The sequence below is a fragment of the Phyllobates terribilis genome, unplaced genomic scaffold (genome assembly GCF_046119375.1).
Source record: "Phyllobates terribilis strain yellow unplaced genomic scaffold, ASM4611937v1 Scaffold_1__5_contigs__length_1240528914, whole genome shotgun sequence".
Classification (NCBI taxonomy): Eukaryota; Metazoa; Chordata; class Amphibia; order Anura; family Dendrobatidae; genus Phyllobates; species Phyllobates terribilis.
The window spans coordinates 320,693,334-320,716,203 of NW_027362761.1; the positions used below are offsets into that span (position 1 = coordinate 320,693,334).

General features: G+C 43.8%; 1 protein-coding gene across 1 annotated transcript in view; it reads right to left on the reverse strand.

Moving 5' to 3' along the window:
* TRMT2A (tRNA methyltransferase 2 homolog A) overlaps positions 1-22,870 on the reverse strand; it is a 61,076-nt gene that overhangs the window by 6,994 nt on the left and 31,212 nt on the right. Inside the window, exons 10-11 of the mRNA XM_073675784.1 lie at positions 12,364-12,480; positions 10,202-10,298 (exon numbers count right to left, since the gene is read on the reverse strand). Coding sequence (XP_073531885.1) covers positions 10,202-10,298; positions 12,364-12,480 — 214 coding nt within the window. The remainder of the gene's footprint in view (positions 1-10,201; positions 10,299-12,363; positions 12,481-22,870) is intronic.

A 22,870-nucleotide genomic window follows, 5' to 3' on the forward strand; every position in this document is an offset into this window, starting at 1 on the left:
CCTCCAAGTCCTCTGGATCACGATCACGATCCAACAGGTTTTCCTCAACATGACGGGTCACTCCCACCTGGGACTTCTCCTTCTATTCAGATTCTTGGCTCCCAGCAATAGAGGATGCCTGGGTCAAAGAAATTGTGAATTCCGGCTACAAAATAGAGTTTGATTCCTGCCCACGATCACGTTTTCTCAGGTCCCGCCCCCCACAACCATCTCAGCTTCCCAGTTTCCTCCAAGCCATCACTTCTCTTCTTCGCTCAGGAGTCATAGTCCCGGTTCCCGTTCAGGAAAGGTTTTCCGGTTTTTACTCAAACCTCTTCGTCGTCCCAAAAAACGACGGCTCACTACGTCCGATTCTGGACCAAACAGCTAAACCGACACATACGCATCTGACAGTTCAGGATGGAGTCCCTCAGGTCGGTAATCGCCTCGATGGAGGCCGGGGAATATCTATGTTCAGTGGACATTCAGGATGCATACCTTCACATCCCAATCTGCGCGTCACATCAGAAGTTCCTACGCTTTTCCTTCAAGAACGCGCATTACCAGTTCACTGCCCTCCCCTTCGGCCTCGCCACAGCCCCGAGGGTTTTCACGAAGGTGATGGCGACAGTTATGGCCATTCTTCGAACAAGGGGAATTGTAATCATCCCCTACCTCGACGACCTGTTAATAAAGGGCCCCACGTTCAAGGACTGTCTCCACAGTCTCCAGATCACCTTGAACACTCTCTCCCGGTTAGGCTGGCTGCTCAACACAGACAAATCCTCCCTGGTCCCATCCCAACGCTTAACCTTCCTAGGGATGCAGTTCGACACGACCCGTGCCCGGGTCCTCCTTCCGAGGGAAAAGATAAACTCCCTACGACAAGGAATCCACATCCTCTCCGACCCAAGTCCACACTCCCTTCGCCTATGCATGAGTGTCCTGGGAAAGATGGTAGCAGCCATGGAGGCAGTTCCGTTTGCCCAGTTCCATACCCGGTCTCTTCAACTAGCCCTTCTCTCAGCTTGGGACAAGAATCCGTCATCTCTAGATCGACGCATCAAGTTACCTCGTCAAGTAAGACGGTCGCTAACCTGGTGGTCCCGCCCTTCTTCCTTCAGACCCGGGAGATCATTCCTTCCGCTTCGCTGGCAGGTGGTCACGACCGATGCCAGTCTCATCGGTTGAGGGGCAGTTTTTCTACAACACACAGTCCCCACGAAGTCTCCCTCCCCATCAACATTCTGGAGATCAGGGCAATTTACCTGGCGTTGCATCACTGGCAGAAGATCCTGGCAGGGTTCCCAGTCCGTGTACAATCGGACAATGCCACGGCCGTGGAATACATAAACCATCAGGGAGGAACGCGCAGCAAGCCCGTTTTAAAAGAGGTGGCAAGAGTACTACTTTGGGCCGAGAAGACGGTCCCGGCAATCTCAATAGTCCACATTCGACAACTGGGTCAACAACTGGGCGGCCGACTTTCTGAGTCAGCAGGGCCTCGCCTCAGGAGAATGTTCTCTCCATCCCGAGGTGTTTCACCAAATCTGCTTACGGTGGGGCACGCCGGACGTCGACCTCATGGCGTCCCGGTTAAACCACAAGGTTCAGTCCTTTGTAGCTCGGTTCCGCGATCCGCTAGCAATCGCCCAAGAAGCGCTAGTCATATCATGGTCACAGTTCCAACTGCCCTATCTCTTTCCATCTCTACCTTTGATTCCTCGAGTCATCAAAAAGGTCAAGACAGAGGGAGTACCAGTTCTTCTAGTAGCCCCAGACTGGCCCAGACGCGTCTGGTACGCAGATCTGGTAAATCTGCTTGTCGACTCCCCCTGGAGACTACCAGACCGTCCGGACCTCCTCTCTCAGGGTCCTATTCTTCATCAGAGTTCTCGTTCTCTGAATTTAATGGTATGGCCGTTGAGGCAGCGGTGTTGAAGACGGCGGGCTTTACTGACAATGTCATTCAGACCCTAATTAACGCCAGAAAACCCGCTACCTCACGCATATACCACAGAACTTGGAGAGCCTTTTTTCGTCACTGCGAACAAGATCAGCTGACTCCTATGTCCTTTTCTTTGCCAGTCATTTTGGCTTTTCTTCAGTCTGGCCTAGAGGCAGCACCATCTCTCAGCACTCTCAAGGGCCAAGTTTCGGCCTTGTCCATTCTATTCCAACGTAACTTAGGTAGCTGTCCTCAGGTCAGGACGTTTCTACAAGGGGTGGCCCACTTGGCGCCCCCCTATCGCTCCCCAGTGGAACCATGGGACCTTAATATGGTCCTAAGGCTGCGTGCCCACGTTGCGGATTACATGCGTTTTTGATGCGGAATTTCCGCAGCGGAAACACTTGTAAAACGCTTGGTAAGCCGCACCCCATGGTCCCCAATGAGAATCCGCAAGTTCTATGGCCATGCTGCAGATTTTTCCGCAGCGTTTATGCTGCGTTCAAAAATTCGCAGCATGTTCATTAATTTTGCGTTTTCGCAAGCGGAATTGCCTTATTTAATGCATGAAAAAACGCAAGGCAATTCCGCATGTCGAAAACGCGCGATAAACGCTTGCGGAATTCCGCATGCGTTTTTCCGGGAGAGGACATGCGGAAATTTCCGCAACGTGGGCACATAGCCTAAGCGTCCTACAACAGCCTCCATTTGAACCCACCCATTCAGGACATTCCAGCCTCTCTCCTTTCCTGGAAGGTGGCTTTTCTGGTGGCTGTTACCTCTATTAGAAGGGTCGCAGAACTCGCAGCCCTCTCTTGTCGGTCGCCTTTTCTGGTATTCCATCAAGACAAAGTAGTGCTCAGGCCGGTGCCTTCCTACTTGCCAAAGGTGGTTTCCGCTTTTCACATTAATGAGGACATCGTTTTGCCTTCCTTTTGCCCTGCTCCAGTGCATCCACGGGAGAAGTCCCTGCACAAACTGGACCTGGTCAGAGCTCTACATGTGTACCTTTCCAGAAAAGCCTCCCTTCAGCGCTCGGATGCCCTGAGGGGCATCGCAAGGGTCTCCCTGCTTCCAAGTCAACCATCGCCCGTTGGATACGTTCGACCATCTTGGAGGCACAACGCATATAGGGCAAACCTCCCCCTGCAGGGGTAAGGGCTCACTCCACCAGGGCGGTGGGGGCCTCTTGGGTGGTCCGCCATCAGGCTTCGGCCTCTCAAATCTGCAAGGCCGCAACGTGGTCTTCTCTTCACACCTTTTCAAGGTTTTACAAGGTCCACACTTATTCTTCGGCTGATGCCAGTCTTGGACGGAAGGTCCAGCAGGCTGCAGTTGCCGAAGTCTGACCTAGTATGTGACTATCTTCTGTTCTCCCACCCAAGGGACTGCTTTGGGACGTCCCATGGTCCTGTGTCCCCCAATGAAGCGATAGAGAAAGAGGGATTTTTTTGTACTCGCCGTAAAATCTCTTTCTTGGAGCCTTCATTGGGGGACACAGCACCCTCTCTGTTTTTGGACTTATGTCCCGTTGGGCATCTCATTTAGTTTTTCACATTTGTGCCCCATTAGGCATTACATAGTTGGTTATTTTGTGCTTCTCCTACTGCTCTAGCCACTAACTGGTGAGCTTGGTGCCTGTAGGCGGGTGTATACTGCGGAGGAGGAGCTATTTTCCTTTTTTTGCATAGTGTCAGCCTCCTAGCGACAGCAGCATACACCCATGGTCCTGTGTCCCCCAATGAAGGCTCCAAGAAAAAGATTTTACAGTGAGTACCAAAAATCCCTCTTTTTGTGGGACGAGTTGCAGACTTTTTTGCAACCATTTTGTAATTTTTGATTGCTTTTTATTCACATTTTTCCGAAAAGTGATAAGACCGATTTGTCAGTATGATGAAAAAGCATAATTTTTGGCACATTTTCTATTTACTTTTTTTACGGAATTCGCCAAACGGACTAAATAATGTGACAGTTTTATAGAGTGGGTCATTCCGGACACAGCGATACCAATTATGTGTACGTTTAGTTTATTTTTGTTTTATCACAAACGCTGCGTTTTGAGTGGTGAAACAGATTTTAGTGACTTGTGTGCACTTTTGTGTTTACATATTTTATTACACTTTTTTTTTTTTTTTTTTTTTTTTTTTTTACACTTTTTCACTAAAGCCCCCGTCACACTAAGCGAGATCGCTGCTGAGTCACAAGTTTTGTGACGCAACAGCGACCTCAGTAGCGATCTCGCTACGTTTGACACTTAGCAGCGACCAGGCCCCTGCTGTGAGATCGCTGGTCGTGTCGGAATGGTCTGGACATTTCTCTGATCGTTCAGGTCCCGCTGGGTAGCATGCATCGCTGTGTTTGACACCTTACCAACGACCTTGTTAACGACCCAGACACAGAAACACATAGGTGTGCATCGTTATACAGGTCGCCGCATCGTTGCTGCGTCGTTGGGAAGATCTGACTGTTTGACATCTCACCAGCGACCACATAGCGACGTAGCAACGATCCCTGTCAGGTCGTATCGTTGTCGGGATCGCTGTAGAGTCGCTTAGTGTGACGGGGCCTTAAGTTCCACTGTGGGACATGTGTAATTTTCAGTTTGAATGCTGGTCTCATACTCTACAGTACTCCTGTACTGCAGTGAATGAGACCTGTCAGTGAGTCACTGAACTCACTGACTCTGCCTGTGATATCCAGCTTATTGCCATATAAAGTACACACTGCTCCTCATCTTGACTGAAAAAAAAAAAAACAGAAATGTAGAAATATTTGCAAATTTATTAAAAAAGAAAAACTGAAACATCACATGGTCATAAGTATTCAGACCCTTTGCTCAGTATTGAGTAGAAGCACCCTTTTGAGCTAGTACAGCCATGAGTCTTCTTGGGAATGATGCAACAAGTTTTTCACACCTGGATTTGGGGATCATCTGCCATTCTTCCTCGCAGATCCTCTCCAGTTCCGTCAGGTTGGATGGTGAACGTTGGTGGACAGCAATTTTCAGGTCTCTCCAGAGATGCTCAATTGGGTTTAGGTCAGGGGTCAAGAATGGTCACAGAGTTGTTCTGAAGCCACCCCTTTGTTATTTTAGCTGTGTGCTTAGGGTCATTTGTCTTGTTGGAAGGTGAACCTTCGGCCAAGTCTGAGGTCCAGAGCACTCTGGAAGAGGTTTTCATCCAGGATCTCTCTCTACTTGGCTGTTTTCATGTTTCCTTCAATTGCAACCAGTCGTCCGGTCCCTGCAACTGAAAAACACCCCCATAGCATGATTATGCCACCACCATGTTTTGCTGTCGGGATTGTATTGAGCAGGTGATGAGCAGTGCCTGGTTTTCTCCACACATACCGCTTAGAAATATCACCAAAAAGTTCTATCTTCGCCTCATCAGACAAGAGAATCTTATTTCTCTATCGCTTCATTGGGGGACACAGGAAACCATGGGTGTATGCTGCTGCCACTAGGAGGCTGACACTAGGCAGAAATAAAAAAGGTTAACTCCTCCCCAGCAGGCTACACCCACTGACAGGGAGAGAACCAACCAGTTTTTGCTTAGTGTCCAAGGAGGGAAGACATGGGTCTGCGCTCAGACCCGTCTCTACCATCTTGTTGTGTTTTACGAATGATCTTTTTCTTTCAGATTCAGCTTGTGACTTCGGGCAACAGGGTGTAACAGCTCACCCTGATTTCCCACCTTTTTGGACAGAGAGAACAATGTTGTGCCGCCCAAATCGTCCACTCTCTTGTCTAACAGGCAGGACCCTTTTTTCCCTCCAACACCTCAAGCGTGTCTCGGAGCTGCTCATGGCGGACGGTCCTGCCCCTCCCCCCCAGCCCCCTCCTCGGAGCGGGCCGGGAGGAAGATGGTGGTCACTAGTCAGTGACCCTCCCCTCATCCAGGGTCGACACAGTCTTCTGCACCGTCTGGGACCAGAGACGGTGCGGGAAGGAAGACGCAAAGATCCCAGTGACCCCCTTTTATTCCCGGGGGCTCCTGATGCAGTCTTCAGAACTGTGAAGAAGGAGTCGGGACTACGTCTGGATACAGGTATCCCTCCCTTCCATAGGTCCCTGTAATTGGCGGAGGGGCTCCACAGCAAAGACACGTGTCTTTCCAATAAATTTAGACCCCGGCTTCAGCCCAGCTCCATGCTCCGCTTAGGCCACTCCCCCTTCTCCCTAGCCTATCATAGCCGCGGTGCCTTACCCGCACCTTTTTAAACCAATCCTTAGGGTTTTTACTGTCTTCTCAGCGTGGGCTCCCTGCGCGCCCATTTGACCCCGCCCCCCTCCATTCCCACCATCTTTTTCGATGCAACTGCAGAGGCATCTCATATGCACAGCCCCGGCTACAGCTTCCCTGCTGCTGCCTGTGAGACCCAGATCGCCCGAGCCACGGCATCCATGCAGCTGCCTGCGATTCCTGGTTCGGCCGGCCACGGCAGTCTTTGGCTAAGGACCCCATGCGGCTGTCTAAGAATACGTCCGCCTCTGCAGCTCTGATCAGTTCCTCCTGAATCAGATACTTGCAGCCATGACCGACATTACACAGGTTGAAAAAGCGGGTTCACTCCCACTCAACGTCTGGACCACCATCCAGGTTCATTTCCATGATTCCCTCTCCTCTCTCCCAGAGGTAGCCTGGGGTCTGTCGCTGATCCCCTGCCATTTACATCTCAACTCTTAAGTTACAGGACATGATGCACAGCTGGTGAACAGCTATCAGCAGACTTAATCAGGAAGACTGCCTCTCCCACGGAGCCCTCTGTCTACCTCCAGAAGACTGGATGACTCATCCATGAAGATTCCATCAGAGAATCCCCGCAGACAGGGGAGACTTTCAGGATAAGGTATCCAGATCAGGTAACATTCTGACATCCTCGTTCCTGCAGCCCATTTCCTCTAAAGGATTCCTCGGATACTGCCTCATCGCATGGCACTCCCATATAGGTATATACAGGAGCCGCACTCCCTGTGCCTAGGGATAGGATTCGCGGGTATGTACCATAACCCGTCATATTCGGTCAGCTCCTCTACAGTCTATAGTAGGAATCAGGAGCAAGGTGTTATATCACCACTGCTATTTATGGACAGACAGGCCATCATCCGCCCTTACCTCTGCTACAGAGCGTTACTTATGCGTCAACTGTCTGTTATGTTCTCAACATCCTGCTGTAGGTCAGACCCATGAGCCCTGTTTCCCTAGATGTAGCTGTGGGCAGAAGAGAATGTCTGCCATAGGGAAAGGTTACCTATATTATCTATTACTGACTCTCTGACTGTTATCCATAGAGGATCAGACCTACTACCTTCCTTGTCCGCAGTTACAGTGCAGCGTCCTGCTTTTACCTACTGTATAATATCCAATCCATGATAGTCAGCCTGTTTGTGTATCGGTACTTAACACCTTATTCCTTCAGGAACTCACCACTTCAAGTCTTCATCAGTTCCGTCATGATGTCTTTCCAGCCCTGACGGTATTACAGACCTGGTATCTGGTGCGTGTCAGGAACAGGCCTCTGTTCAACGGATTTGCTCAGCCCGCTCATCCTGTATCCTTTTTCAGTAGCCTCGTCCGTTAATGTCTGGTTCGTGGAGCCTCGCCACAGCTTTGTCCTCCTCTCCCCACGAACAGTTACAAGCCGCTGGCTATCTCTGCATCGTCAGGTCACAGGTTCAGTCCTCGTGACTGCTTCTGCTTGCCGCCGCTATGGGGCTTTCAGGATTGCTCCGGTCCGTCCAAGCTCCTGGCCAATTTTTCCCTCCGAGCTCCTATAGGAAGTCGTGAGTGCCCCTACACGAGTTGTTGTCTCTGTTTTTTCTTTTCCCCTATAGTTGTCAGCAGCGCCCTACATTTGCAGGTTAATTGGTTTGTTAACGGAGCTCATCTCGGGGAAACTCAGCTTGGATTCATGATTCCGCGTACAGGTACTAGTCTTCTCTTCCTCCCTTCAGGATTGTCACCTGTCTAGAACCAAGATGAACTATCGTTTTCCGAACGGCTTAGGATGGATCCATAACTCCACATCCTGAGTAGTCTGCCGCCTACCTGACAAGGCCCCCTTTAATGCTGTGTTCCTTACCGTATATTCCCCTTCGATGAGAGAACTTCCGCCATTCAGGATATGATGGCCCTTCCTCAAGCCGGCCTGTCCAGCATAACACGGACCAGTCGGTCGTTTACATTTCCAGAGACAGGTAAAGTTTTTCCTCATCAGTTTTCACTTCAGTCGGGCGGTCGTTACTCCGGCCTGACAGGTGTAATCAGATGAGAAGTCATTACTCCAGCCTAACAGGTGTCATCATGATTACTCCTGTCGTGTGTGTGGAATCTTCCCTCTGTTGGCGCCAAGGCTCCCACGGTAAGAGTCCTTGATTCTTCCCTTTCAAAGTCGGACTCTTCGGGTTCTATCTCCCTGCCCTGTTTCCCTCCTTCTATCATCTCTACATAAGCAAGTTCAGTAATATGGGGGGGACAGTGTAAAACATGGGACAGGGAGTCCCTTCGTCTTACCTCCGGGCGAAGTTTTTCCTGTATATGAGGAGCCATCCTCTTCTCTTTTAAGCTCTCCACCTGTCGAAAGTACGAAGTGTCCAGTGACACTTGTTCCCCGGCCTGGGAACTGCCTTTTAGGGCCTCAGTCAATAGCCACCGGGAAGTCCATGATTCTCCAGTCTTATTTTTCCATCCATGTATTATATCCAGGGTGGAGCGCTAAATTAGACAGACCGGTTCTTTCCGCTGAACTCCCTGTTCTGTTTTTTCCTCCGCAGTTTCTCCCGAAGGGGGACACTCCAAGATTATCAAAAATCTTCCTACCTCTCCAGGAACTGGTGATCCTTCCTGGTCTTCGGTCCACACCTTCTTGTATTACACGTTAGCTCTGTTCGGCCTCAGCAGCGGCAATCTGTATAGGAGGTCCCTCATGCAGCAGTGGACCGAACTTACCTTTTTGAGTACTTGTCTCTTCCCACCCTAGGGACTGCTTTGGGACGTCCCATGGTTTCCTGTGTCCCCCAATGAAGCAATAGAGAAAAGAGGATTTTTGGTACTCACCATAAAATCCCTTTCTCGGAGCCTTCATTGGGGGACACAGCACCCACGCTTATTTGTGCCATTGTTGGTTCATCTCAGGGTAGGCTCTTTATACCACCTTTCCTACTGCTTTCTTACAAACTGGTTAGTTCTCTCCCTGTCAGTGGGTGTAGCCTGCTGGGGAGGAGTTAGCCTTTTTTATTTCTGCCTAGTGTCAGCCTCCTAGTGGCAGCAGCATACACCCATGGTTTCCTGTGTCCCCCAATGAAGGCTCCGAGAAAGGGATTTTACGGTGAGTACCAAAAATCCTCTTTTTTCATAGTCTGGGAGTCCTTCATGTGTTTTTGAGCAAACTCTATGCAGGCTGTCATATGTCTTGCACTGAGGAGAGGCTTCCGTCGGGCCACTCTGCCATAAAGGCACGACTGGTGGAGGGCTGCAGTGATAGTTGACTTTGTGGAACTTTCTCCCATTTTTCTGCTGCATCTCTGGAGCTCAGCCACAGTGAGCTTAGGGCTCTTCTTTACCTCTCTCACCAAGACTCTTTTCCCACGATTGCTCAGTTTGATTGGACGGCCAAGGTCTAGGAAGACTTCTGGTGGTCCCAAACTTCTTCCATTTAAGGATTATGGAGGCCACTGTGCTCTTAGGAACCTTGAGTAACGCAGAAATTATTTTATAACCTTGGCCAGATCTGTGCCTCTCCACAATTCTGTCTCTGAGCCCCTTGGGCAGTTCCTTTGAGCTCATGATTCTCATTTGGTCTGACATGCACTGTAAGCTGTGAGGTCTTATGTAGGCAGGTGTGTGCCTTTCCAAATCAAGTCCTATCAGTTTAATTAAACACAGCTGGACTCCAATGAAAGAGTAGAACGATCTCAAGGAGGATCACAAGGAAATGGACAGCATGTGACTTAAATATGACTGTCTGAGCAAAGGGTCTGAATACTTATGACCATGTGATATTTAAGTTTTTCTTTTTTAATAAATTTGCAAAAATTTCTACATTTCAGTTTTTTTCAATCAAGAAGGTGTGTAGAGTGTACTTTAATGAGAAAAAAAAATGAACTTTTTAGAATTTACAAAGAGTGAAAAATTTAAAGGGGTCTGAATACTTTCCGTATCCACTGTATATAGCTAGATAGAAATAAATAAATAAAAGAGAAGGGTGGAAAATTGTAGGTCTTACATTTAGATTGCCACCCATAAATGTGTATATGTCAGTGGCATGACTTACTCTACAAAGTTGTTCAGGGCAGCCTTTGGATTGCAGGAGACGTAGATTAGACGTTTCAGATGTTCAGCCTTTCGGATTGCAATAACTACTTTGGAATCTGAAAATATATTAATGTTGCACAATATTTTGCCATCAGTGTATTCAATTAGATATCACAGTTTACTTTATTATGTATTAATCAGCTGTTTGACACAAGTTTTACTTAGGCCAACCCGGAATCTGAATGAATCAGAATGCCTCGGGCAGAGCCATGTGCACGGACCCACTAAGGAGGTGCATTGCCATTGGTTTTAGTCACCCAAAAGAGGTTTGCTTATTTGATCACAAAAATAATCTTGGGATGAATACCTGGTAAAGCTAGACTGGTGTAACACATGTTTATTGTCTTTGTGAGATATAGTAATCATTTCTAAATCCCCATATCTTTCACTGACTCCCAAATGTCTAATGAACTGTGTGATGTGTTAATGTCTCCCCATTCTGCTTTGTGATACCACAATAAGCACAAGACTTCTACCTCTGACACCTCGCACACTGTCCTTACTATGGGAATTCAGAGTTCAATCTAGTGGAAACCAACAAGCCACATGCTGTGACTAGGAGAGTGATATGAAAGGGTGTATGATTATGAAATGTGTTGTACAGGCTCCTCACAGGCATTATCCTTCTATAACTACCCTAAAGAGACATGAGCTTTAGTTCAAGCACAAACTACCGGGTGATAAACAAACCCTTTAGGAATGAAATTTTTTACTAACAGATTACAGAGAGGGGTAAATAAACCCTATTTAAGGGACTGTAATTAAAACATGACTAATTTAATTAATATAAGTAGGTCTGAACTATTATTAAAAACACTAAAGTAGTCTTGTATTGTAATGGATTCTTGTATTTTAGGAATCCCTACCCCATCAGATATTAATCCTAAACAATCCTAGATTCAATTTAAGAGGCTATATTGTTCTACCTAGATCATGGCTGCAGTCCATAGATCTGTATAGCACTATGAGGCCACGGCCCCACTATCAGTATTTGGTCAGTATTTTTTCTCAGGAGTAAGAGCCAAAAGCAGGAGTGGGTGATAAATGCAGAATTGGTGACTTGTTTCTATCACCCACTCCTGCTTTTGGCTCCTACTCCTGAGAAAAAATTCTGACCAAATACTGATAGTGGGGCCGTGGCCTAAGGGTGAGTATGGCTATATAATTAAAACCTCAGCCCCCTGATGACGCCCATCTAGGTGTAACATGTTGGGGAGGCTAAGAGTTACTCTTAAAGGGGTTGTCCACTACTTTTACACTGATGCCCTATCCTTGGATAGGGCATCAATGTATGATCGGCCGGGGTCCCGCACGCGGCACCCCTGCCGATCAGCTGTTATCGGTGTTGAATAGGAGGCGGATGTGCAGTACACTGCGGCGGCCACTACCACTTGATGGCGGAGGCCCGCAGGTGAGCACTTCTGGCCGACAGCCGCCACCGCCGATAACAGCTGATCATCAGGGGTGCCGCGTGCGGGCCCCCGGCCGATCATATATTGATGCCCTATCCTATGGATAGAGCATCAATGTAAAAGTAGTGGACAACTTCTTTAACTAGCTTTAGTGGTCTTATAGATACTATCAGCCATAATTACCCTCATAGTGCTATACAGATTATACACAATCATACCACTATTCTAATCTTTCAATCAAGCAGGAGCAGCAAGATGGGGCTAAACCTTTAAGCCCAAAATGCATTACATTTAGGAAAATATATATTCAAAATTAATATAATTAAGCCTCCAAAAGAAAATAATCCCATTACAATATAGTAACCTTACCCTTTTTCTTTTATCTGACAATTTGGCAGAACCTTAGATGATCACCAACACAATATAACAAAGTGATCATTCTTGTGCCATCTTGCACAATAATGAAAGATGGTTGGGGCAACAATTGTGCTCGAATACTTATCTTTTTACACTAGTGCTCAGCCTTTTTAATATTTTTTTACTATTATATTCTCTAGCAACATCAGCTAACACAAAAAATAATACTTACAAAACATTTCTGTAAAGCAGTGTGGGAACTACCACTTATCATATATACAGACATATAACAATATCAGAGACGCACTTTGTAACTAGCTCTTGATGAGAAATTTAGCACATTTGTACTTACGAAGTCCAGCCCTTGGTGGATCAACTATGGCCACAGGACTCTGGGTAGTGTAGGAATTTATGAGGTTAGGGAAGAGGTCTTCAGCTTTACCACATCTAAATTCAATATTACTCAGATCTGCATTAAAGTAATAACATGCATATTGTATTTAGGTTTATGTAAGAGCTCTGTATCAATTTTCATGTATATTGTCACTGGGAGATTATACTTGTACTTTGAGAAAACATATTGAACTCTAAATACAGGTGCATCTCACAAAATTAGAATATCATCAAAAAGTTTATTTATTTCAGTTGTTCAATACAAAAAGTGAAACTCATTATATAGAGTCATTACAAACAGAGTGATCTATTTCAAGTGTTTATTTCTGTTAATGTTGATGATTATGGCTTACAGCCAATGAAAACACAACAGTCATTATCTCAGTAAATTCAAATAATTAACAAAAAACACCTGCAAAGCATTCCTAAGCATTTAAAAAGGTCCCTTAGTCTGTTTCAGTAGGCTCCACAATCATGGGGAAACCAATACCTGGTTTAAAAACAACAGTATCACTGTGCTTGATTGGCCAGCAAACTCGCCTGACCCTAACCCCATAGAGAATCTATGGAGTATTGTCAAGAGGAAGATGAGAGACACCAGACCCAACAATTCAGACGAGCTGAAGGCTGCTATCAAAGCAACCTGGGCTTCCATAACACCTCAGCAGTGCCACAGGCTGATCGCCTCCATGCCACGCCGCATTGATGCAGTAATTGATGCAAAAGGAGCCCCGACCAAGCATTTACTGAACATACATTTCAGTAGGCCAACATTTTGGATTTTAAAAACATTTTTGAAACTGTTATAAAGTATTCTAATTTACTGAGATAATGACTTTTGTGTTTTCATTGGCTATAAGCCATAATCATCAACATTAACAGAAACAAACACTTGAAATAGATCACTCTGTAATGACTCTATATAACATACGAGTTTCACTTTTTATATTGAACTGAAATAAATTAACTTTTGATGATATTCTAATTTTGTGAGATGCACCTGTAGATTAAAATAGATTTTAAAATCACCTCACCTATGAAGGAACTAATGTCTATAAATTTAGGTTGCAATAGTCCTCAGCCAAGTCTAGTGATAGGCACAACTGTCGTGGTAGCCCTTCCAAGAAGAGCTAATTTGGACTGAGATAATTATCTCTAAATCTGTCTGCCATTTTCGGTTCAAATTATATAAATAAATAAGATGCATCGGAGACAGAAAATAACACAGCCAGTGTCTGAGTGTACAATTCTTGTCTGCCCTCAGATCCCAAGCAACAAGTATTTATTACACCCCCAGAAGAAAGGGGGTGGCTAACATTACCTAACAGAGAAAGTATTTTAATTGGAAATAACAGTCGTCTTTGAAAGCTGGCTCTGTCCAATTAACTATACTTTAAAAAAACAGATGAAAGTGTAACAGAAACACAGCTCTACACCCTGTGTTATCGCTTTTATGAATAACACCTATAAACCTAATATTAAAGTTAAGTTATTTAGATATATAGGTAGATTTAATTGTCTAAAATAATAATCAAACGCAAAGTATAAATATTTATCATAACACAACCAACAAAAAAAACTCTAGGTGTTACATGCTTGCAAAGCAAAAGGAATACGCCAAAAATAGACCAAGAGCAATGAGAATGGCAAGGTACACTAGTAAGCATCATAAATATAAATTGTATATAATGAAAAAAATAAAGGCGGTCATGTATAGTATTGTTATAGCTATAAAATGTCTGGACTAAATAAATAGAGTCCTAAACCACAAGCAAAATGCCAGAGGGAATATGGATGCTGAATTTCGGTCCCATCAGGCTGCAGTGAGCAAACTGAGAACATGTACAGGAAGAGAAGAAAAAAGAAAACCCCCACACAACAAGAACATAACAATAACCAAATTAAACGACTGTGATACTTCAGGGTTATGGGTTAAAGGGCTATCAACTCAAGGACCCCAGACTTTGTGAAATTTAAGTAGGCAACCTCTAATATGAAATATGACTCTCTCCTATAATACAATGGTATTAAAGCACCACTCCAGTGTTTTTTTTTTATTGCACAGCTGGAGTGGTGCTTTAAATGTAAGTCCCCTGCCCCCTGTGATATACTCACCTGCCACCTCCTTCATCAGTTTCCCCGCCGCTCTGGTTCATCTCCTGTGAAAAGTGACCTGCTGGCTTGCTCTAGTGTTTCATGGAGCGAGCCGGAGGTCACTTTTCAATACAAGTCTATGAGAGCCTCGTTCTGGATCTCATAGACTTGTATTGAGAGCTTGTGAGTGGAGCTTCTGGCTTCCGGCTGTCAGAAGCTGAACTCACAAGATGGCGCCCTGGGACCGGAGCAGTGCTGAAAACCGGGCAAGATGCTGGAGGGTAAGTATATGACCAGGTGCAGGTGGCTTACACTTAAAGCACCACTCCTGAGCTGGGGAAAAAAAAGGCTGGAGTGGAGCTTGTATCCTCTTAATATATTGCAATCATCTCATTACAAATGGGCACTGTGTACTTACAATTTCTCATTTTGCCTTTCTGCCCAGCTAATCATGTTATGTCTAGTCTATAACATAACATGATTAAAAACTGACTAGCTGAATCCCTCTAAGCTCTATGTAGAAACAGGAGGTCAGTTTTCCCTGCATGAGTCATGAGTCACTGCAAAAGTCCCTGTCAGGGGGGAGGAGGGAGCAGCTGGGTCAGGAGTTGATAAATGCAGGGTCAAGAGACTTCCTGTTTCTATATAGAGCAGACAAAAGAGAAGAATTAGCTGGGTAGAAAGGCAAAATGAGCAATTGTAAGTACACAGTGCTATAAAATATGATGACTGCAATATAGTAAGAGGATAAAAAACTTTGATGGGAGGAGTGCTTCTTTAATTGGAGGTTTGTCAGCCAATCAGTGGTGAGTGATTGTATTCCTGGCAAAAATAACATCTCTGAAAAACATTCGGGTATGATGCAGTCATTGCTCTTCATCTAACAACGTCAGCTTAGCTTCACATAGCAAAGGAATTGATGATAAATAACCCAAAAACAATGAGCCAAAAAGAGGCAAATGGGTGACAAGTCCATATCAAATGCCAAAAGTTAGGATTTGGAGTTTGATAACTATGGCAATCTGTATAGGGGATCCTGGCAATTTCGTACAAGTGCACATGGTTGAGGTAAATTTGATAAATATAAAGCTGCGTGCAAGAAAATTGATAGTCCAAAAATGGATAGCAGATCAGGAACCCATGATAATCAGAATTCATTGATAAACTTAACTGGCTAGTAAATTTGGAAAAAGGCATATACCTAAAAAGAGATGCTATGCTATTTGACAAGATATGGGGTCTACAGTCATGGCCAAAAGTTTTGAGAATGACACCAAAATTATATTTTCACATGATCTGCTGGCCTCTGGTTTTTATTAGTGTTTGTCTGATGTTTATATCACATACAGAAATATAATTGCAATCATATTATGAGTACCAATAGGTTATATTGACAGTTAGAATGAGTTAATGCAGCAAGTCAATATTTGCAGTGTTGCCCCTTCTTCTTCAAGACCTCTGTAATTCTCCCTGGCATGCTCTCAATCAACTTTTGGACCAAATCCTGACTGATAGCAGTCCATTCTTGCATAATCAATGCTTGCATTTTGCCAAATTTGTTGGTTTTTGTTTGTCCACTCGTCTCTTGATGATTGACCACGAGTTCTCAATGGGATTAAGATCTGGGGAGTTTCCAGGCCATGGACCCAAAATCTCTATGTTTTGTTCCATGAGCCATTTAGTTATCACCTTTGCTTTATGGCAAGGTGCTCCATCATGCTGGAAAAAGCATTGTTGGGCGCCAAACTGCTCTTGGACGGTGGGGAGAAGTTGCTCTTGGAGGACATTCTCGTACCATTCTTTATTCATGGCTGTGTTTTTAGGCAAGACTGTGAGTGAGCCGATTCCCTTGGCTGAGAAGCAACCCCACACATGAATGGTTTCAGGATGCTTTACAGTTGGCATGAGACAAGACTGGTGGTAGCGCTCACCTCTTCTTCTCCGAATAAGCTGTTTTCCAGATGTCCCAAACAATCGAAAAGGGGATTCATCAGAGAAAATGACTTTGCCCCAGTCCTCAGCAGTCCACTCCCTGTACCTTTTGCAGAATATCAGTCGGTCCCTGATGTTTTTTCTGGAGAGAAGTGGCTTCTTTGCTGCCCTCCTTGAAACCAGCACTTGCTCAAAGAGTCTCCGCCTCACAGTGCGCGCAGAAGCACTCACACCAGCCTGCTGCCATTCCTGAGCAAGCTCGGCACTGCTGGTAGTCCGATCCCGCAGCTGAAACAGTTTTAAGATACGGTCCTGGCGCTTGCTGGTCTTTCTTGGGCGCCCTGGAGCCTTTTTGACAACAATGGAAGCGCTCTCCTTGAAGTTCTTGATGATGCGATAGATTGTTGACTGAGGTGCAATCTTTGTAGCTGCGATACTCTTCCCTGTTAGGCCATTTTTGTGCAGTGCAATGACGGCTGCACGTGTTTCTTTAGAGATAACCATGGTTAACTGAAGAGAAACAATGATACCAAGAACCAGCCTCCTTTTAAAGTGTTCAGTGATGTCATTCTTACTTAATCATGATTGATTGATCGCCAGCCCTGTCCTCATCAACACCCACACCTGTGTTAATGGATCAATCACTAAAACGATGTTAGCTGCTCCTTTTAAGGCAGGACTGCAATGATGTTGAAATGTGTTTTGGGGGTTAAAGTTCATTTTCTGGGCAAATATTGACTTTGCAAGTACAGTAATTGCTGTTAAGCTGATCACTCTTTGACATTCAGGAGTATATGCAAATTGCCATTACAAAAAATGAAGCAGTAAACTTTGGAAAAATTACTATTTGTCACATTCTCAATACTTTTGGCCATGACAGTACAGATTGATGGTTCTGGTTTGACATCTAGGGAACGGAGGAATTTCCCCTTGCTTTGAGTTACGTTTATATGATGCCTCAAATTAAACTTCTTTGAAAATTAATAAAAATGTTATTAGTACTTCCACAGGTTATATGTAATTGGATTGACTATTGTTACTATGTTCAAATATTTGTTCATCTAATTATGTTGGTTTTGCAGAGCCAAGATGTATAAATAACTCATGTTTAATGCTTCTTAAGGATGGGGGGTGAAGAACTGTGTTTCCGTTTGTCTGGTGGTTGTTTTTTTTTGTTTGTTTTTTTACCTTTGTGAAGTTTTTTATTAATTTTTATAAAGATTATTTGATTTAAAAAAAATAGAAAGCTGCGCATCTCATTGCCAAACATGTAAGATAGGGAAAGGGGAAAGTAGGAAAAGTGTGGATATAAAGAAATATAAAATGCATAAACTTTATTGATTAATTAAAATCCTATAGATGTAAAATTGCTCATGCATCTATAGATGCATATAAGGTAACCACCTACTGATAGAAAAAGTGGTACCCACTAATAGATCTGGCTGGATGTAGTGTAGGGCAACTTATGGGACACCTCAGTCAAGTCCCTCTAATGTAGGACCGAGGTTGTATATATATATATATATATATATATATATATATATATATATATATATATATATATATATATATATATATATATATATATATATATATATATATATATATATATATATATATATGTGATATCCCCATATATTGGAATAGCCTAAATATGAATGTCAGGTGGAACAATTAAAGTTGAAAATATATATTGCTATGTAGCAAAATGTACATGTATAAGTCTGCCTTAGGGCATTACTATTCAGCACCTGACAGATATAGATAGATAGATATAGATAGATATAAATAGATATCCCCTTTCCCTATCTTACATGACTATTTTGGTGGTGCACACCTGTGGATATAGATCTGATGAGAATAGACCATTCTTTTGATCATTGCCAAACATACCACAGCTCCTGGGCAGGGAAGGAAGTAAAAGAGTAAAAGAGTATACAGACAGGACAGCATGGGAATACAGCTGATTCTTTTTGTGAGGTAAAACATTTCCCTGCCTGTTTTTAGAAAATGTTTTACCACAAATAAAGAATCATTTGCAATCCCCTGCTATAATGTCTGTATATTCCCTTTTGCGTCCTCCCCTGCCTAGGAGACGTGGTATGATCAGACCCTGTTCCTGTAGGGTCAGACACAGCCATTACACAGTACACAGCAGGGGCACATTTATAAGATTATCTCAGCACAAGAACATTTTATTTAAACACATCCAATTGTGGATTGTATCATTATTCCAGGATCTATTGATTAAAATGAACTTTACTTGTGGGAAAACCCCTATAAGGCTATGTGCCCAGGTAGCGTTTTTGCGGCGTTTTTACGGCTGCGAAAACACTTGTAAAACAGTCTGCCAGGCAAAGCAATGTAAATTCGAATGTGCGGTGCACACGATGCGCTAATTTGCGCGCCGAATTCGCATTGCGTTGCAAAACGCAGCATGACCATTTCTACCGCGATTACGCTGCAAATTCGCGGCCATTGTGGAACATTGAAACGCAGCAAACCCGCAGGCGTATGTGGATTTGCTGCCTTTCAATTAAATTAATGGCCGCGAATTTGCAGCATAATCGCGGTGCGTGTGGTACCCGGGATGAAGAGGAGACTACAACTCCTCTTCATCCCGGCTACCACGCGGTGAAAAAAAAGAAATAAAAAAGTTAAAAATAAACAAAACCTGTATATTCACCTCTCCGGAGGCCCCCGGTCTGATCTCCGGTCTCCTCCAGTCTGCTCCCGGCGGCGATCCTGCGATTCTCTCTCGTCGGCGTCCTGCAGTGTACTGTCAGGACCAGCGGTGACGTCATTTAGTCAGCTGATGGTCACGCGACCATCACCTGACCGCCGACGTCAGCGGTCGCGTGACCATCAGCTGACTAAATGACGTCACCGCAGGTCCTGACAGTACACCGCGGGACGCCGAAGAGAGAGGATCGCAGGATCGCCGCCGGGAGCAGACTGGAGGAGACCGGAGAGGTGAGTATACAGGTTTTTTTTTTTTTTTTTTTTACACTATAGATGCTGCATTTAAAGCATCAGTTGTTCACACATTATAAATCCATGCCGGTTGCATGGATTTATATTGTGTGACCAACTTGTCAAGCACTTTCTAAGTGATGCTCAAAATCGCTTGGAAAACTGCTTGAAAAAACGCATGTAAAAACGCTTCTCTCTGGCAGAAAAAATGCATGTAAATCTGCATGCGTTTTTTTCTGCCAGAGAGAGGCAAAAACACTCTGCATCAAATCTGCTACATGGGCACATAGCCTAAAGCATATCTCAGTTGAAAATAATCTGAAGATGTACAAGTGAGGATTACTACTCTCCTGAAGCTGTGCAAAGGAGCGAAGTACATTATTATCAAACACATCACCTAGGTATATAATTCCCCAGGACACAAATACAATCTTATTAAGGCTCAAATATAAAACACAAAGAAACACCGCAAAGAGTTAAACACTTAAAGCACCATTGTGCTACACACAGAACTCGAAATGTGGCCAGAATCACCCCCTTGCCTCCTATAAACAAAGGTCTCTCCGTAACACAAAAAATATAGATACCACACAGCATAAAGTGCAATTACATAGTGTAACAAAGCATACCACATATTATAGGCAACAGCTTAATAAAACAGGAATGATATCATATCCAACGTCAGGCAATAAAAAGTGTGTTTGTGCGAGAAATAAATGCCATGTAAGGCAGATGAGATTCTAGTTTGTGTAGAGAGTCTGTATGCCCTCACTTGTATCACCATGCGTGGCTTCCTCAGGAGTAACTTTTCATGGCTACCTACTAGTGTGTGCAGCCATTATTTGTATAACTCTTGGTCTTTTTTTAGTATATTGATAACATGGTCATGAAGTCGGAGTTGAAATGAAGGTGAAAAAGTAACACAAAAACATCAAAAAAATATGATTTAAAAATTGGTTGACTATTGGCTAACTGCAAGTACTCAGTAGGTGAGAGAACGTGTTTGTTTGTTTTTAAATTGAACTTAAATTGAAGAAAAAAGTAAAGAGAAGGTCAGGACAGGTTTTTATGCGATACTTGTCTCTCTTTATTACACTGAAAACTCCTCATTCCTGTTACTTACTGTCATTTCCGGGTTGTGGAGGAGGAGGGCTGCAGCGTGCGAGCAGTGTTGTTCACATACGGTGTTCCGGAAATGTAATAATTTGTAATAGTTCCAGTGCTCTATATGTGACAAATGCTGCTCGCATACTGCAGCTCTCCTCCTCCACAACCATGTGATGACAGTAAGTAACAGGAGTGAGGAGTTGTCAGTGTGTTAAAGGGAGACAAGAATCACAGAAAAACATGTTCTTACGTTTTCTGCAGGGGTGTGCGTTTTTTCCCCCTTCATGACGCTGCTTTCTTATGATTGGGCAACGTCATACAGTGGAAAAATTGTAAACGTCCCCTTAGGTATGTGCACACGTTAAGTATTTGCTACGTTTTTGTTACAAAAACTGAAGCATTTCCTTATACAACCCCTAGCAAAAATTATGAAAATCACCGGGCTCGGAGGATGTTCATTCAGTTGTTTAATGTTGTTGAAAAAAAAGCAGACCAAAGACATGGCACAAAACTAAAGTCATTTCAAATGGCAACTTTGGGGCTTTAAGAAACACTAAAAGAAATCAAGATTAAAAATGTGGTACTCAGTAAGGGTAATTTTTTTCAGACCAATCAGAGGGAAAAAATTATGGAATCACTCAATTCTGAGGAAAAAATTATGGAATCATGAAAAACAAAAGAACACTCCAATACATCACTAGTATTTTGTTGCACCACCTCTGGCTTTAATAACAGCTTGCAGTCTCTGAGGCATGGACTTAATGAGTGACAAACAGTACTCTTCATTAATCTGGCTCCAACTTTCTCTGATTACTGTTGCCAGATCAGCTTTGCAGGTTGGAGCCTTCTCATGGACCATTTTCTTCAACTTCCACCAAAGATTTTCAATTGGATTCAGATCCGGACTATTTGCAGGCCATGACATTGACCTTATGTGTCTTCTTTCAAGGAATGTTTTCACAGTTTTTGCTCTATGGCAGGATGCATTATCATCTTGAAAAATGATATCATCATCCCCAAACATCCTTTCAATTGATGGGATAAGAAAACTGTACAAAATATCAATGTAAACTTGGGCATTTATTGAAGATGTAATGACAGCCATCTCCCCAGTGCCTTTACCTGACATGCAGCCCCATATCATCAATGACTGTGGAAATTTGAATGTTCTCTTCATGCAGTAATCTTTATAAATCTCATTGGAGCGGCACCAAACAAAAGTTCCAGCATCATCACCTTGCCCAATGCAGATTCGTGATTTCATCCAGTCATCCACAGTCCACGATTGCTTTTCCTTAGCCCATTGTAACCTTGTTTTTTCTGTTTAGGTGTTAATGATGGCTTATGTTTAGCTTTTCTGTATGTAAATCCCATTTCCTTTAGGCGGTTTCTTACAGTTCGGTCACAGACATTGACTCCAGTTTCCTCCCATTCGTTTTGTTGTGCATTTCCTGTTTTGGAGACATATTGCTTTAAGTTTCCGGTCTTGACGCTTTGATGTCTTCCTTGGTCTACCGGTATGTTTGCCTTTAACAACCTTCCCATGTTGTTTGTATTTGGTCCAGATTTTAGACACAGCTGACTGAACAACCAACATCTTTTGCAACATTGCGTGATGATTTACCTTCTTTTAAGAGTTTTATAATCCTCTCCTTTGTTTCAATTGACATCTCTCGTGTTGGAGCCATGATTCATGTCAGTCCACTGGGTGCAACAGCTCTCCAAGGTGTGATCACTCCTTTTTAGATGCAGACTAACGAGCAGATCTAATTTGATGCAGGTGTTAGTTTTGGAAATGAAAATTTACAGGGTGATTCCATAATTTTTTCCTCAGAATTGAGTGATTCCATAATTGTTTCCCTCTGCTTGGTCTGAAAAAAAATTACCCTTACGGAGTACCACATTTTTAATCTGGATTTCATTTAGTGTTTCTTAAAGCCCTAAAGTTGCCATTTGAAATGACTTTAGTGTTGTGCCATGTCTGTGATCTGCTTTTTTTCAACAACATTAAAACAACTGAATAAACATCCACCGAGCCCAGTGATTCCATAATTTTTGCCAGGGGTTGTACTAGTAAAGTGAATGAGACTCCTGAAGTCTCGTGCACATTGCTTACTTTCTCCTTGCAGATCTGAAGCTATTTCAAATCTGCAGCATGTTAACCCTTTCAGTGTTTTCACCCATGTCAATGCATGGTTAAAAAAATAAAATAAATACATACATACATGTACAAAATGCATATAAAAACATAAGTAAAAAAAACGGGCGTATTTACGCAGCGTTTCAACTGCCAAGACAGATGTTTTTGGTGCAAAAATGCCTGTAGCAAATACACAATGTGTGCACATATCCTTAGAAGG